Source organism: Poecilia formosa, unplaced genomic scaffold (genome assembly GCF_000485575.1).
Source record: "Poecilia formosa unplaced genomic scaffold, Poecilia_formosa-5.1.2 Scaffold133, whole genome shotgun sequence".
NCBI lineage: Eukaryota > Metazoa > Chordata > Actinopteri > Cyprinodontiformes > Poeciliidae > Poecilia > Poecilia formosa.
This window is the reverse complement of record NW_006800072.1, coordinates 941,678-960,441: the sequence shown is the minus strand read 5'-3', so window position 1 is coordinate 960,441 and position 18,764 is coordinate 941,678. Positions and strand designations below refer to the sequence as shown.

The following is an 18,764-nucleotide window of genomic DNA, read 5'->3' as shown; positions in this document are numbered from 1 at the left end:
TATATATGCGTGTGAGTCATTAGGATGACATTTCATTGTGTAACAAAAAGGTCTCTGGTTTGAATCTGCCATTGACGCTTTTGTTTGATTTGCTAATTGTGTTGACCTCAAATATTACATTGAGTTTTACCCCCCACAGTGATTTGTTGCAAGAATCTTTAGTTTTGGTATTATTGTTGTAAACATCTCATCTAATGAAAAATACACTTCAGTGTCATGAGGCGAATAGATGCCCACCACTTGTATAAATTAGAATTCATTGGCATAGCTTGTTCTTTAGCATTTGCTGCAGAATGAAAAGCCCTTTTTAGAGACTTTTGCAAGGCTTTATTTTACTGCAAGTGAGTATTTTTATTTTTTTTTTTCCAAAAATGCAGTTGACCCATTGTAGTCTTTGGTGCGTCATAATATCAACTTTGATTACCTTCTTGGTTACAGATTTGGAAAGACAGTAAGCTGTGAAATATTGAAACGCTTTATCGCTTTAGAAAATGTTTTCTATCTTGCCAAAATTTTCGGAGCCAGGAGTGGATTTGCTTAGCCAAGCATGGCGGCAGGAAACCGGGGGAAATGGTCAGTGAGGCAGTAAACACCTTGAATGCACCATGACATGCTGTTTTTCATTTGCTGATCTTGTGCGCAAAGATATCTCAGAGGGCACAGTAACTTCTTGGAGCAATGACAAACAGTATTATTAATGCAACTCCCCAAAAACTAATAGGTTTGTTTCCAAATCTGTCATAACAACAACAAAAAAAGTGTTAAAGGACATAAAAAAGATTAATAGGTCAATTGTTCCCTGCCACCAATCTTACTACACAATATTTCTATCCTCTTGCGTTCTGTTTTGTGTTTGCTCCAATGGGGTGAAGAGTTGTAATGAGTTGTGGCTAGCTGCAGTAGAATTTAAGAAGAGCTCAGAATGAATTTAGAATTACGTGCCCTGAATGGAAGATTACAAGTGTGTATGTGAATTTGCCTGTCTGTGTGTGTTTTCTGCTTGTGTGTGCATATTGCTTGGTTAATGTGGATGTGTGTTTGTATGGAATTAGTCTCTTTGGATATCTGGTGTGTATTTGTCTGTCTGTCACAGTAAGGTCTTACATAACACCAACCAAATGGAAAGCTCTTCCTAGTCTGCAGCATGCTCTACAGCAGCAAAGAGCAGCAGCAGCCAGAATGTCCTTGGGTTACCTCACCCTACGCACTTCCTTCTACTTTTTTCCCTCTTCCTCTCCCTTACTCACTCGTTCTCTCTTCATATTCTCCTCATTAATGCCCGTGTCTCCCATGGCCGGCTTCTTGAAGAGTCTCCTTGAATTGTTTCAGAACGGCCACATATGGCTGCACTGCCGTCTCCTGTATGCTTGGCATTTTTCTTGTAGTGTTTTAATATGTGTTTGTATGAGTTGAGGTGTGTATTCATGCGTGTGTGTGCTTGTTGCATGTGTGCCACAGCTTTCTACCTGCAGTGCTTGTCACGTGTCGAGGGGAAATGAGGATGGCCTAGATTAGATTCAAACTATCTAGGGCATGTATGTGTCCCCCATGCTATCAGGACTGGTTGTGCTCCATGGGATTACATGCAAAACGTGTTCATGCATGCATCTAAACACAAAAAACACACCTGCTCTGAGCTGTATAAACAGATGAACACATCGCTTATTAAAACAACGTGACTCTTCTGACTGTGTTGTTTTGTTTTGGGCATTGGCTGATAAGATATCTTTAAATATTCGTACTCTATGACCTTTTTACACCTTATGTCATGCCACATACACAGGATTAACCTTGAGTGCTGTATACTAGATGTATTTAGCATGCCCTTTACTCTGATACCACTCACTGAATGAAATTCAGTGGAACCACCAGCCTTTGAAGGCACCTAATTAGTAAAGTCTAATTTAATTTCTTTGTAAATACAGTCATTCTTTTGAGGGACTTGGCTGTTAGTGTTACTGCTATCTGAGAAAAATCCTATATGAATGAAATGTACTTACTTACTTGAAGAAGATTAATCATCAAAAAGCACAGTTGAATTCAATATTTATGGCAGGGTTAGATTATAAAACTATATCCCGACTTTTGAACATTTGACAGTGTTAGGATCTGAAAATGAATAAGAAAGTAAGTGTAAAAGATAAATAAACACCAACCTTCCTTTTATGGAAGAGTGACAAAAAGAAAGTCATTGTGAAAAGAAAGCCTTTCTTGTTTGCAATTAACTACAAGTCATGTAGGAAATGCAATAATCTTGGGAAAAAAGTGCTGTTGTCAGGTGAGACTTGTTACTTTTTGTCCTTTATCGTCATCTTCCTAAAATAATTTCCTAAGCATTTTGGCCAACAAAAATCCCCTCCTCTTTTTTTGCCAAAAGACAAAAAAAAAAAGCTTTTGGCAACAAATGACTTGGAACATTATTTTAGGAAGGTGATGATATGCTATTAGTTAGAGAGATAAACTGGAAAACATCAGAACATTGCTGTAAACATGATACCTGCTTTCAATTTTTTTACTCGGTTGTTTTTATTATTAGCTGCATCAGAGCAAATAAAACCTCAGTAATATGCTAAGTTGAATAATTTAAATACTGGTATGTTTAACAGATTATTGTGAATGGTTTTCTTTCTCTCGATTTCTTTCGGTTTTGCATATTGCTGTGTCACATGTGAGGAAATGTTTCATTGCAACTACCTGTTCAATCTTAAAGTTTGCCAATAAATCACAATTACAGAGGAGAATAAATAATGTTAAGTGCAAGTAAAGCATAATGATTTCATAACTTTATTCTGAAGTAACTCCTCTTTAGTATGGATTTATTTGAGCTTTTGACAGTTAAGCACAGTGTTGTCTATTTTGCCAGAGGGACCCATACTGCAATATAAGTTGTCACATTAGCAGTATAACCGAGGGTATTCTACCTCATCAGGATCATGCATCTATATGTTACATAGTCACAACTGTTCAGTGTTTATTACTAAGTTTAGAGTTAGACCATCAAGCAGATGCATAAAAGAGGAAAGATCAAATGGATTGCTCCACAATTTTCAACAGTAAGACTGCCACAGCATGGTGTAAATGGCACACATCCCAACCAGAAGTCTTTCCAATAATCCCTTAGACATTTTACTGAAAAGACCCATTGAGCTAGAAGTGTTTTATAAGATACCACATATAACAAAAGTATCCTCAACTCAACTTGGCTCATCTTAAAGTTTTCCGTAAACCTTTCATTGTGTACAGCTTGAGATAGATTTAGGTGACGTAAGATAATCTTGCTGTTTCTTTGTCTTAGTTTTGGAGCCACCGGCGTACAAAGTGTTATACACCAGGATCAGCACAGTGAGCCATGCCTAGTCACATAAAGTGACCTGGGATGTAGCCAGGGAAATTCCACAAAAACAATGGGAGAAGGTAAATAGAAACAAGAGGGTAAAGTATGATCCTGTCTTTATAAAGATTGCACCAATACAAATCGTCTTTTTTATATTGTGCTCACTGTAGGAGAAAATACTAAACTGCAAAGCCGTGTTGAAGTCATTTTTCCCACTGCCACCTATTCACAACTTTGTTTCTTGTTTAAATTCCTGCACACCATCAACATTTATTACTCAGTTTGCTGGTACTATAAATAAATAACCACTGTCATGCTGTAAGATTTTCTATTACTATAGAGGTGATTGGGTGTCCAAGTCTGACAAAGAAAAAAGCAATAATATGAACATATGTACTACTGAAATGACTGTTTAAATTACATTATGTTACTATAAAGCAAAGGCTATGCACATTTTTTTCCTGAAGTCTGCCCTATAGATGAATAGGCAATTTAAAAACACAGCAATGGGTAAAGTTATCTTATTTATCACAGTGCCGATTAAGAGGCTGATTAGTTTATAGCTAGTTTGGTGTAGTGGAAAACTGTTTCCAATTTATTTACTTGGAGTCTAAATGAAACCAGAAAGGAAACAGCCATTGATAGTGCTGATACGATGCTCTCCATCCTCCTAACTCGCTCCCTCCCTTCCTTCTTCCTCTCTGTTTCTCTGAGTCTGAGCTGTCATGGGGGCAGGGCTTGGAAGATTAGCTTGATTCTTTCTCTTCCGCTTTAAAAGTGGTTGGCTTGGGATTTATTGACTCTCCCATTATGCTGTTTAATGTATCTGCTCATTAAGCAATAGTAGCTTGTGTGAGAGTTTGTACCGAGTGTATTTTTACACATACACTCAGCTGCACACAGTTGTGAACTGGGCATGTTTGTTTTGCTGCAGCATGGTGGTTATATGTACATTGTTGCATTGGTAAGTCACTGACTTTGTTAGAAGTGCTGATGAATGTTTGTGTGCGTCTCTGGATGATTTACATCCTGCAGTTGTGGTGCCAGCACAGTCATTTAATCACCTGCCAATCAACATGTCACTTTATTTATTCTTTTCCCATAACCAGAGATGATGCAGTGATGCTTAATGTAATTGACCTCAAAAACAATCTTATTTGACACTTATGTTATTGACAAAGCATGGAGTAGAGACAGCACAGTGAGAATGTTGACAGATATCCAACAAAGATCAGTTCCCTCTTGAGACTGATTGAGGAATTGTAAATAATCAACTTGACAATTCGCCACAGAGCAGCTATGATCATTGAATGACTCGATGCAATCTACTGGGTTTCCTTATATAGAAACTTTTTTCAACTACTTTGGATAATTTATTTAGCTTACTGTACAGTTTGACAACAAGGATCAGTGGGAAGATATGTATGATTAAATTGAATGATTTTATGTTAAGTACCTCAAGACATTCTTACTGGATAAAACTGAATTTAATTGAATTCACCTACTTCATTAAATTCAAGACTAATGTGCTCATTATGAAATAAAATGGGTTCAAACTCATTATCATCATACTGCTATGAGAAAAACATACATACTTGCTAAATATTGTGTGAATGTCGACTGATTGTGTTCAACTGCATTTTTATAGCACCTCTCTAAACTTTATGAAGAAAGAAAATTAAAATATCAACATGTTACTTTATTTATACTTTTCTCATAAGCACAGATGATGTTTATGAGTAAATATTTAAGGTGATAGCACATGGAAAAAATCACAAATTATTTAATCAGTCAGTCGCCTGTCTAAATGTAATGAAGTTCTCCAAGCTTATTACCAGATGTTTGCCTGTAATTTAAAGAAGCTTCAAGCAACCTGCCCTCTGAAATGTGTAAAATAATACCTCAGTGTTAACAATACTTAAAAAGTCAGTTTATTTCAATAATTGAATTATAATAAAACATAGATTCTCCATCTAGAAGTTGGGTCAATATTTCTGCCAGGGGAGTGAAAACAGCGTGGGTTTTGGTAAATCAAACAGCAAACCTGCATACTGGGGGTTTATGAAGTCATGTTTATATTTTATGTATCTCTCTGACATCTAGATTGATCAATGGTTTGATACAAAACCTGGTTTCTTCACATCCTTCCACTTCTTCTAGCTAATAAAAGCTGTTGCATTATTCATGAATAAACTAGATGTGTATTTTCATTTTTAAATCTCAACATCTGTACCATCTTTGGTGCCAGGTCTCTCCAGCATCCAGAAACATGACTTATGTCACACAAAGAAGTTTGGGTATGCTTTCAGTCAGTAGGCTTCCCGCTTTACTGTTGTACTTTTGACCCACATTTTGATTGTCATGTTTGATTGGTTGTTTTCTCAGTCAAAACACTGTTTGAAAGACACTTCTGCTTGGAACCACTGAGCGTGACAGAAATACAAAGACATTTTCCTGGAGCCTTGCTCTCGCTGACAGGGTTTCGCCTGTGGTTCCTCTCTGATGCAGGGCCTGGACATTTATTCGCTTGCTTGAGATTTGTCAGATTAGCAGAAAGATGTTATTTATAGGGGTTATGACGAATGGCCCAAAGTTTTAAAAGAGAAAATAATCAAGTGATTGCAGAAAAAAGAACAACTTTATCCCGTATTCAGAAGATTCATTTGATCTTGGGTACAATCTGTGATCAAGGTGACTTTAATGAATTTAAAGTACTTTCTGTGCTCTCACAACCCCCAAACACATTGTGTCTAAACAGGAAGCCCTTATTATTTGATGTAATGAATGAATATATTATTTTTATTGCTAAGCCATAATCTTCTCCTTTTCCTTTCCTCGCCATCTGTGGTAAACATTGCAGAAAATAGGATACTTGTTTCCATGACAACAGAGCCTGTCAAACACGCTAAAGTATATGAGATACTAAGAATGACAAAGCAATAATAAAATACCAAGTGGAGTGGTGGTGCCTTCATCGTTCTCCAATTAAATTTCTGTTTCAGTGGTAAACAAGCTGAAATTTGTCACATCCAGCTTTTATATAGACACACAATGTCCAGTTGAAAAGAGTGTATGTTTCAGGAAGTCTATCTTAATCAAATACTTACATTTCATTAGTATTTGGCTTTAAATTCAGCTGAGAGTCATGTAAAGCCCAAATGTAAATCAACTGTTTAGTTTTTAGAGACAAAATGTTCAAATAAAAAGGAACAAAAGCAATGCTGTTACATGAGAGGAGTTGAAAAAGTAAGTTAGTAAAAAAAGAGTAAAAACAACCTCCAACACCATCTTTCCTACTTTCACATAAGTATGTAGGCGGGATGGATGAAGAGGAGAGAAATACTTGGTCCTATTGTGAAAAATTACTGCACTTGCACACGAACACAAACATCAAATAATTTCTCCTTAGAAAATCTACCAGATTTAGCAACTTCACTTACAAATAAAAAAAACAACATTACATAATAACTATGATGGCAACATCACTTATTCACTTATTCACTTGTTCTTACTGTCCAAAATAATTTGTGTTTTAACTGTTGCATTAATTTGTGATACTTTAAGGATGTATAATTTTTTTTTTCCACTTCACAATTATGTGTTACTTTATGTTTGTCTCTCATGTGGAATCCCAACAGAATACACGGCAGAGTGTGATAATTATTGAACATTTTTAAAACGTGTGAATACATTTTCATGGCTTTGTATACTAGTGAGTGTGAGCAAACGTTTCCTTCAAATTATTTACTTCCATGCCTTCCTGTAAATCCTATTTCCAACACGGTGAAATGTAGGTGGAGCTGTTCCTGGTTGAAACCGAGGCGGTATTCCTTTTCCCTGGCATCTGTCCAAAAGGGAATGTTCTGCTGTTCAAACAGCCGCTCTGTGGAAGAGCCGCAGTCAGCCAGCAAATTTTGATACACTGTTTCCATATTTAAAATTATTTCAACTGTTACCCCAAGCTTTAATTATTGTACATCCTAATGTGATGTTCTCGACACACATTGTGGATTATCTATTTTATATTAACAAGAAAAACCTGAAATGCAGCAGCAACCTAGATGAAGCTGCACCAAGCCCAGCATTAGATGTTTACAGCTTAATGAGCTGGAAAGCAGCAACATTTTGCCTACATGTTTCCATTTGTCAGGAAATCAAGATTGCACATAACAGCTCAGTACTTGGTGCTGTCCTGAGCACACTTGTGTATGAATTCTGTAATCAAGTCATTTTAATACAGCAACAATGTTTCTATAAGAAGATATGTCCTTGCTTTTGTTATCAAGGCAACCTGTTATCCCTTACTGTGGTCTCCTTCAAACGATGCAAATAATTTTCTGAACGACTGCCTTGAGTATTCACTCACATAAAAAGGTAGCTATAAAAAAATCGGTTCAATAAATATATTTGACCTACTTATTTGATGCTCACAAATGCAAGACTTAACTGGTCATACATCAGAACTGTGTGCTGTTTGCGGTGGGGGGGTTGAGGCTCTGTTTCAAACAAATCATTCTTTGCTGGCAATGGAGAACTGTTTGAGAGAAAAACACATTTCTCATTTTATAAGATAATATGTCATCCACATGCAGCATGTGTGGATCGGTATTTTCAGCATGTTTTATAACATCTGAAGCCAGCTGTTCCTCATGATTGTTCGGACTGATTTTACTCGGGGTCTAAACATCTGCAGTTGGCTGTTCTAAAATGAGCACTGCTCTATTAGATACGGTCTGACCCACTTACTCCACTGCTTAATAATGTCTCATCATACCTTTGCGTGGCTGATTTAGTAGAGCAATATGATTTTCTAGATTTGACACACTGCACTTTGTGCCAAGCCATTTTATTTCAAAATGAATATTTTTTTTTATTAACCCTGTTTTGTAGTTGCATAATTAGATAAATCTTGTCTGAAGGTCTTAATTTCGGGTGGAGGGGATGGGAGTGAGTGTGTTTTTCATCTCTGGTACTTAGTGAGTTTAGTCATGAATCATATGTGCTTTCTCTTGTATAAATTACAAACATACATTCCTAGTGAGCTGGAAGGGAGTCAGAAACGTCTGTTAAACCAGGTGGAAGTCTGCATTTTTTAACATCATTTAAAACTGATATGTGAAGTTGGCAGCTCTACACATCCTTTCCTTTGATAATAGCAGGATATAAGAGGGAGCAAGTCAACATTGTGTTCTTGAAGTTTATGGAAGATGCATGTTTTTGTGAGTGTAAAACGGTTTTGTTATGACGGCTGGATTAATGATCACATGGGTCTGAACGCTGACCTGTACAGTTTAATCTAACCTGCTCATTATTTTCTACATAATTTTGCTTGATTCTCATCTCTTTTCAATGCTGTGTCTGCTTTCCATCTTCATCTGAACATCTCCATAATACAATGCCAAGACTGTGTCAGCTGCTTATATACTTGGCTTGTTTTTATATTTGATCAAGTAAATTCATGTGCCAGCTTCCAAAACGTTGATACTTTACGAACCATTTGCTTTCTGAACAATGTTGCAATCAAAGTTACGATTAAACTCGTTTTGTTTTATTTCCTTTTAAACGCTGTTTGTAACTGACATTCTTCATGCATTTATAATCCACATAACGGTTATCATTCTCATCGTTTTATCTCCCTGCAGGAGTGACCACTGTCCTGACCATGACTACTCTCAGTATAAGCGCCAGGAACTCTCTCCCTAAAGTGGCCTATGCCACAGCTATGGACTGGTTCATCGCCGTCTGCTACGCCTTTGTCTTCTCTGCCCTCATTGAGTTTGCCACAGTCAACTACTTCACCAAGAGGGGTTATGCTTGGGATGGAAAAAGTGTGGTCCCTGAGAAGGTACTTATTCAATGTTAACGGCTCTCTGTATTAGCAAATTATTTTTGTTGTTTTTTTTGCGTTGTTTTCCCTTCATCTCTGGATGATGTTGCAATAAAAGATGAAAAAATATTCTACTGCTATATTAAATCTAAAAAAAATATTGTATGTGTTCAGCTGAACATATCTAGTTAGTCAAAATTCAAAACCTTCACACAAGCATTTTAAGAAATGTTTCTTAAAGACCTAATCATTTTTGATAACTGCTTTGTAACTTAGTTCAGACGGAGAACATTTTGTTACAGTCTGCAGATCATCTAATAGAAAGTGCTATTTCAGAAACATGACATGAACATTAATAGTTTAGTGTTTATCCTGAGCTTTCTGCTCTACTTGTCTGCATGCTGCAGTTAGCAGCACCAAACACCGTATCCTCCAGCCAAAAGAGAACAAACCCAAAAGATAAATACTTTTCTATCATCTTAGAATCGTTTAAAAGATTGTTCATAAAATTAGACGTCGTTATTATATGCTTAACGAAGGATATAAGGTTATTTCAGTATTTGTTTAAATGCTTCACAGTGCTGTATTCACACACCGTGTTCAGCCTTACCCTTTACTGGTCGGCTGATATTTGGGATATTCCATTAGTTTGACATTCAGAAACATTTTTGTATGACAAAAGAGAAAAACAAAACAAAAAGAAAAACAACGGCAAAAGAAGGAAACACGTCCTCGTCTTACATGATATAAACATTAAGTTAAATGTATTTATTTACATTTTTTGACTGTTTATTTCACAATTTATTCATTTGTTGGTACTTTTAACCGTCTAAATCAGAAGTAGATCTCAGTAAACTGGTCTGTATTTTCTGATTAGGTTCTTTTGGCAAATTCAAGTTACCTCCTGAAAATAACCTTTAATATTCCCTCATTTCTGTGTTAACAATATTTCTTTATTGGTCCGATATGATATTCTAATCTTCCTAAATATGTTTTAATTAGCATTAAGAAAGTCATTATAACTAGAAATCAAGGTTTATAAACAAAGGTTTGTGTGTAATAACTACATATAATGTGTTTTACATAATGAAAAATGACTGTTATAATTTATTGCCTTTTTATACCCAGTGAAAAAATCTATCTAAAACCGGTAATTTCTTTGTAAACTGAAGTCTTGATATGCTTTTGCTTTTCCCCCAATTCTTTCTCTAAAAACCACAATCAGCAAAAGAAGAAGAAGGAATCTCTCCTGAAGAAAAACAACACAACGGCCTACCCGCCTACCACTGCTACACCCTTCGCACCCAATCCTGCCAGGAACCCGGGATTAGCCACAATCGCCAAAAGCGCTCCTCCACCCCCAGATGAGCCCAAAGAGGAGCCGAAACCCAAACCCCCTGAGGCCAAGAAGACCTTTAACAGTGTGAGCAAGATAGACAGGATTGCCAGAATAGCCTTCCCTCTGCTCTTTGGAACCTTTAACTTGGTCTACTGGGCAACCTACTTGAATAAGAAGCCCAAATTGCAGGGGGTCAATCACACCTAATTCATCTTTTTGTCTTTTTGATTTATTTTTTTTTCTTAATCCTTTTACAAAAAAGTGGTTATTTTGAGATAAACATTGCGTCCACTCTGGTTTGAATACCCAGTTGTTGCATTGCTTCTGTGTTTATCTAAATTTTGAAGATTTCAAAAGAAACAATATAGAAAAAAAAAAGATAAATTCAGAGTTTTGAAAGGGTATCGTTCAGGTCCAAGAGGATGCTACTACAAAATGCTACTAAAAATATCTAACCAACACAATGCTATTCTACCACTTCATAGCCCAAGTTTTTCCTGGGGCAGTGTTTTTGTTTGTTTTCTTGCTTAAGTGTCTCCCTTTTTTGTTTCTTTGTTTTCTTTAACCTATTTTAAAATGTGGAATTACAGACAGTAAAGAGGCACCTGTGAATATGCATGGGCAGGAAATTTTATGATTTCTATTTATTTATTCAAAAATTAGACCCGTGTTGACTGATGGCTTGGGTTTTTTGATGTCACCAGTGTAACGCTCATTCTTTTTCAAATATATCTTCCATTCTAGGTAGAATGTTTATTAGATTGTGTCATTCTTGAAAAAAAAATATTTTATTGTTTCTGCAATAGCAATAAAACATGTCTCAGTGGACACAGTTTATTTAGAGGACAAAACATACAAAGTTTAAATCATCTGTGCTCAGAACTGAAGATATATGGATTTAATTTCACTGCATTGTAAATACTACCAAGTGTTAGAGATGTCTTTATTATGATTAAGCTTTGCAAAGTGTAACTAACGGGGTTTTAACTGAATCAATGGAAGGGTAAACTTTTTCATTTGGGTTCTCATTCTGATTCTTTTCACAAATGGAGCATAAACTGAGTTCATTCATTTTTGAGTGACTGTTTCTCACCTAATCTACATTTCATGCTAAATTGGTTTAACTGAATTTAAACACTGTTTAGCTGGGTGTTTGTGGCCACACCAAATGCACCAATAAAATCTTTTCTAATGATGGCAAGTTGTAGGCAACAATCTAGAACCATTGCAAATTTTCTGAATTAAACATGACATCAAGTTTATTTAATATTTTTGTTTACTTTTTGTTTCTGTTGGGGTCTTTAGGCTGGGACCTCCTTTGCTAATACAGCATTTGTAGAAAAGTTTAGTTAGCATGTGGTGGGGCACATTGAGATGGAGGAGAAGTGCCTTTATCATTTCCAGAATTCAAGCTGTGATGGATTTGTAGATGGGCGGCACGTCTTTATTTCCATCCCACTGAATCCCCACGCTGACCACGTTTACTACAGTTTCCAGATTCACTGGAAAGAAAATTGAGACATAATACTCAGAAAGTACCAGCTACACTGCCTTTCAGTATCACATGCCCCGTTTGGAGTCATTTTGTTGCTGCTTGTTTGGTGAGCAACAGCGAGAGACAGGGACAGAGAACGAAAGAGACAAAAGGGGGAAAAAGACAATGAGTTGAAGTGGCACTGTAATCTTAGGTTAGCCGGCGCTGTGTTTCGCAAAGAGGACTTGTCTTGTAGTTCAACGATAGTGCTGAAGATGAATATATTTTTGTAGCATGATGTCAATCCCTCTTCCAAACAACATAAAGTGGAAAGAATGTTTTCGTTTGGGTTTGAACATTGCTTGCTTCTTTTTCTTCTTTTAAACTAAAAAGACAGGCTTTTAGGAAAGGCTTCTCCTCTGACGTGACATGTAAAGGTTTCTAAACAGTCCAATTTTTAATTATGTTGATGTAGCAATATTTATTAGTAAGGGCTTTTCTTAGGACCTGAACCTGACACTCAGTCTGGGGGTGATATCCATTGTAGCTTTACACTGACCCATCTGTACTTGTAGTTTCATTTGTGCTGGGCATGGACATTTATTAAATACTTTTGATATGTGGGTAAAAATACCAGGCTTTATGTAACCATCTTGCTTTGTGAAGCCTTTGGCTCCAATTCTGACCTTCTTTGACAAAATGTAGAGTACCACAGCGCTGCTTTGTGGATTCTCAGTGTGCTGTGCTGAATGTATTTTACATGGGATTGAATTAAGCCACACACACATATAAGAACCGTGGAGAGCCATCTCTTGCAAAACATCAATACCCCTTGAACATTTTTACATTTTATTGTGCAAGCAAACTTTAAGGCATTCCTTGAGACTTTACATGATAGACCAACACAATGTAGTGCATAATTTTCAAATAAAAGGAAAGTGACGTTTTTATTTAAACTCAGACATGCATTTGTATTCAGCCCCCTCAAAATTAATATTTTGTTAAATGTTTTAGGTCTATACTAGATCTGCATATAGAGCCAATTTCTTTTCCACTCCTTTGTGAAAGTAGTTCAAGATTAATCAGAATGGATTATGAGTGTCTATGAAAAGTAATTTGCAGTCTTGCCACAGATACTTGGTGCATCCAGCCAACTCTTGAGTACTTTTGCATTCAATTAGCTTTTCTTCCTCTACTGCAATTTATTTTTTCAACTACTCTGACCATCTTCCCACATTTTTCAGGAGACATAGATCCTCACATCACAATGTGAGTGTGTAAGGAAGTAACTGCCATATCCATGTTTCACCATGGTAATGGCATAGAGTTTACTCCAACCTTTTCCTGGACCCACCTGTTGTGTTCCTTGTTGCTTGTTCCAAAACTCCAAGGCCTCAAAAACAGCTTGGTTTGTAATGACATTAAACACACAGGTGAAGTCTGTTTGCTAATTAGATGGCTCCTGAAAAAAATTGACTGCACTGGATTGTATTTAGGGTAATCAGAGTAAAGGGAGTTGAATGCTTTTGCATCACACAAAATATTTCTTGGTAACAAACAACTGTTATATTCTGCTTCAGAAATGAGCCACTTGTGTTCATCTATCGCATGAAGTCTTACTGAAATACATTAAAGTGTGTGGTTGCTACGTGACAAACTGTGGAAAGGTTTAAGGTGTATGAACACTTTGCAGGGGATTACATTTTTGTGTTGTGCTGTTAAAAGATCACATTGCTGCCAGAAGGAATCCGAAGAAGAGATTAGTGCTTTCTCTATTATATTTGCATCACGGTTATGATCACTACTAAATTTATCCCTGAATGGAAGACTTTAGCAAGCATATGCAGACAGTCCACTGTTCACGGCCACTTTACCTACATGCAGAGGGCCAAGGGATGTAAGGTTCAGGATACAGAGTTGTACAAAGATGTTAGAATTCTAAAAAAATGTATTTATGTTTATTATCATGAAGAAATATATATATAAATATATATACATATGTAAAATACATAAACATACAGCATTTGATTATATTATTGAATATATTAGAAGAGAAAATGATGAATATTGTTTGTATTACGAATTTATTGTTATGCATTTTGCACATTTAAAAAGAACAATAACATTACATTTATGTAGTTGGCTTCGTGCTATGCAAAGACAACTTTGAACTGCTTCATTGACCTTTTTCTCCATAACCATTAAGCTTTAGATTTACAAATTATAATGAAAAGAAAATAGCTTAGCTTTTATACCAGCTTTTAGCTTGTTTTTTTTTTTTCCTTCCAAAAATGGCCATACAGGGTGACATTGAAGAACACAGTGGATTATCTCTTTTGTTTGTGCTTCAGATTTGTCTTTGGTTGAGAGGAAAATGGCTTTTATGGCCAATTGCACTTTTTCTCCAGAGTTGTGCAATAAAAGGATTGAGCCGAAAAAGTCAGGAGCAAAACTGTAACAAGATTTCTTTGTCTAAAAATTTGTGTTCAAGTTCTAGAATGATTTCTTTTTTGTAAAAAAATTAAGGGAGGCAAACATGTTTTCTTTTCCTTTTTTGTTTAATAAAACAGTACTAATGTTATTCACTTAATTTCCTAAATCAAAAGTACTTTTAAATCCAACATAGTTTTTGACCTTACATGTTAAAATGAGAGAATAAATGTGAATTTTCTACAGCTTGAACGTTTTCCACCAGAAGCATAGTATTCAAAGAGGGAAAAAAAAACAAAGATTAAATACCATGTCTGAGTATATATTATTGTCTCTTTTTTGCCAGGTCTGGTTTTGTTACATTTCAGAATGTGAAACATAAGACACAGTACAGTCATGAGCTTCCTATTACCTTCACTCATTTCATGATGTAAATATCACATCCTTACGGGTCCATGGCGGTTTTCATCATTGCAAACATGCTTTCCAACAATGAGTCTTTTGGTTATTCCTAGATTCCTACTGGAATATTTTTTTCTTGTATTTTTATCAAACATAATATATTCTAATTTTCACTGAAAAGAACTTCAAATGTAGTAATTTTCTAAAGCACAAAAGGTCGATTAGGGTGAATGAAAACAGAACAAGATTGAATCTATATGGACATTATAAACACACAAAATGCACACAAGCTCACATATCCACATGCAGTACATATGCTGGTAGTTCAGTGATACTGATAGAGGGTTGTGATTGATGTAGATGATTTGGTAACCTTCTGTAAATGTTCTCTTTTTGTTTCTTTTGGTTATGATATGGCCCTGTAAATCCTAATTCTCTGCATTAGTCTTTAAATAAAAAGAAAACAAATGACTGGTTTGTCTGCTTCTGTGGATCACCAGACAGATGTAAAATTATTTATTATTAACATGAAATTCCACATGTTCATTTTTTTAAGTATTAAGCTGAAAACTCCACAAGTTACATTAAATGTTTTTCTTACTCTTTACCACACAAGCAATTTAACAGAAAAAGAAAATTAAAATGAAAATACTTATTTTGTTACCAAAGATTTGTCTCGGTGGTAACCAAACTTTGTGCCAGAATGTATCGATAAAATCATTCAACTGTTAAAGTATCAATAATTAACTGCTTGTTTTAGCATTCAATTAAAATTAAGTAATATTGAACATCTTTTCACACTGATCAGTCTCTCCAGGATTTTGTGATTGTTTTTGTGTTTTTTACAATCAAAATCACAGACTTTGTGGCTTTAATTTAGAAATATTTGCAAGGATTTTTTTTTACAATATTTGCACTAATGTATGATGTTAAACTTTTTATTTATCACTGTATCAATCACCTACTATAACTTGACATCCAGTAAAGCTGAGACGGCTTTACATTGAAACTTCAACTCAATGTTTTTGACCAATTTTAGAAAAATTTGCAGTGAAATCAGAAAAAAAAAAATATAAAGATTTGTTGATTTTGTGTCAATTTCGCAGATTTGTGAAAAATTGGAGGGACTTATTGATGTAATTTGGAGTCTCGAGGGCCACATAAAAAGCTGCGGTGGGCCAGATTTGGCCCCCGGGCCTTGAGTTTGACACATGTGGCTTAGATGAATATTTCAACAGTGAATAAATCAAGTGTAAGTAATACAATGTATGGAGATTAGAAATTTATAAACAATTATTCTATCCTTTACATGAGGTAAAACTTGGTCTGCCATTTGAACGAGACAGAAAAATTTGCTAAACTGAGCAAAATGCCTGTAAAACAAAGCAGAACTGTTTTCAAAGATACTTATTAATGACATTAATATATTAATTCAGTGAGTGACTGCATATATGAGCTTCTTTGTGGACAACAGTATCCCTACCAGAAAAGTGAGATGCTTCCCCAGTGATCTGAGCTGCTAAAAAGGGAAAAACAGAGCTTTCAGAAAGGGAGTCAGGGAATCATTGATAACAAGTTAATGCCAGTAAGTGTGCAAAAAGTAAGTACATGAAGAATGTGGAGAGCTAGATCTAGAAAAGCAACATCAGAAACGTGTGGTCAGGGTGAAGAAGATCACAAAGTTTCTTCAACAGGTTCAGTTCAGGAACAAACTCAGCATCCTCCTCTCCTGTCCCCAGCCAAGCTGACATCCCTCAGTCCTTTGACTCATCTTTTCTGTCACTTGTTTCATCTTTCAGCTCAGCATTGGAGCCTTCTGCTTTAACATATTTGTCCTCAACTAAATCAGGAGTCTCTGCTGTGCCCATTGCTTCCTATGTCACCCGTCTGTCTCTGGAAGTCAGATGAAGAGGCAGCTTGAGAGATTGAACCGGAACCAGGCTGCAGGCCCAGATGGTGTCAGCCTCACAGCTGCAACAGTCTGTGCAGAACAACCAAAGACAACTCACCCATCAGTTCTCTGACTTCAGACTTGTGGATGGGACATCCCACCATTCAAGAGAGAGTTTTGTTAGACCATCTGATTAAGCAAACAGTCACATATCTGGAGACACTGCAGTTTGCTTATAATTCAATAGTGTAATTATCACATATTAAACTTTAGTAGTTTTAAGATAAATAAATTACTTTTAATACGATTCACAACACTGTTAAATGGAGTAACATCTGCTAAAGACATTCTAAATGACTGTATAAATAAGAAAAATAAGCCATTTTGCACAACACAGAATTTTTATTTTCTTGGTAATTGTTCAGCTTCTGCTTTTGCTGCTTTGGCTTATGAGCCTTCACCTGATTCATGTCTTCATCTACCTTGCATGAGAATTCAGGTGCACTGGAACGTGTGCTTCTTCCTTAAAAGCATGTGAGCTACCAAACCCTCCGAGTCTTATGTAATACAGCTGCCTCTGCCTGGCAGAAGCGGAGAGAGAGTTGCCTTTAACAGTCTTTTAGTTCTTCTCCTCTTTAACCTCTGTCAGTGGATTTTTTTTTCTTTGTAAGATCTCCCATCTGTGTGTGTGTGTGTGTAGAGGGTGTGTCATGAAAACCTTTAATGCTTCAAATGCATATAAACTTTTTCTTCCTGATCTGGGATTAGAGACACCAAAGCATTGGTTGGATAACTTTTGACAGATGCACAGCTTAGAAGTGGTTTTGTTTATCTCCTGGTTCAGGGGTCTCCAAAGTCAGTCCTCAAGGGTCAGTGTCCTGCATGTTTTAGTTCCTCTTCAGCATGTCATTGTTCTGCAGAGACCTGCTAACAAGCCATCATTTGATCCGGGTGTGTTGAACCAGGGAGAGAACTAAAGAAAGAACTAAAACATGCAGGATCGTGGGCCTGGAGGACTGACTTTGGAGACCCCTGTCCTAGTTTCAATAAAAAGGCCGATCCATGCATTTGTCAAACCACTATCACCTCTGCAGGAACACCGAGAAACTGGAGCCTAACCTCTCTTTTGCCAAAACATGAGGACAAGTGGACTATCTTTATATCTATATATCTCAAAATTGAAAAAACAAAATAAATAAAATTACATCATAAATTATTTTTTTTCCTCTACTGCATTAAATTAGGTTACAGCAATCCTGTATTCTGTAAGAGCATCATATGGGTACAGAACATGATCTGATGAATATGCTACTAATTAATGCAGCGTTTTAACGTTTGCAACAGTCAACCTATATCCTAGATGTGAGGTACAAAACTGTATATAAAATATGCCAAGCTAAATGACATTATAGATGAAAAATAATAAAAAATGGAGTTCTAAAAAAATTTTCTTTTGTTTGTATTGTTCAATTATCTTAATAGCACAGTGTAATTTCTGGAATGGTCTGTGTCCACATATTCAACTGAACATGTTATTGCAATTATATGAGCCCAGTATGTGGCAATATAATACAGTAAATAAAAAAACATCAAAAACATAGGAGGAGGCCCTTAAATCTGTCTGTTTTACAACAAACTTTAAGGGAATGTTTGGAGTCGAGGGTTAGAGGTGGGACCATTTGATTGTTTTAAAATTATTTTTTGTCAAACATGAACCCAACAAACAAAGTCTTAAATGATGTGGACACATTACACAATACAGTTTTTGCAAAAATAATTCTAAAAATATTATTGATACCTTCATTTTTCCTTTAATCAATTATATTAAGAATTTAAAATGTCCAAATTAGTGTATTAGATTCTTCAGGTCAACCAGATTTCAAATCAACACTCTTTTCTCACTCACACCCAAGGTTTATTGAGTCATGTTTTTTCTTCAGAGCATAAATTCTAAGCAGCAACCATTTCAGTGACTCACATCTCCCATGATTTCTACTGGTCTTCTTCTTTCTTGCTCATTCTTCTTTTTTTCAGGAGCTCACTTGCACCGATTTCCTCCTGTCTCTT

General features: G+C 35.9%; 1 protein-coding gene across 2 annotated transcripts in view; it reads left to right on the top strand.

Moving 5' to 3' along the window:
• The window catches only part of gabra1 (gamma-aminobutyric acid type A receptor subunit alpha1), a 29,752-nt gene extending 14,475 nt beyond the window's left edge, over positions 1 to 15,277 (top strand). For both annotated transcript variants that reach the window (XM_007562045.2, XM_016676381.1), the window contains exons 9-10: positions 8,977 to 9,179; positions 10,387 to 15,277. In XM_007562045.2, the coding sequence (XP_007562107.1) occupies positions 8,977 to 9,179; positions 10,387 to 10,707 (524 nt within the window). In that variant the 3' untranslated portion in view covers positions 10,708 to 15,277. The remainder of the gene's footprint in view (positions 1 to 8,976; positions 9,180 to 10,386) is intronic.
• The last annotated feature ends 3,487 nt before the right edge of the window (positions 15,278 to 18,764 follow it).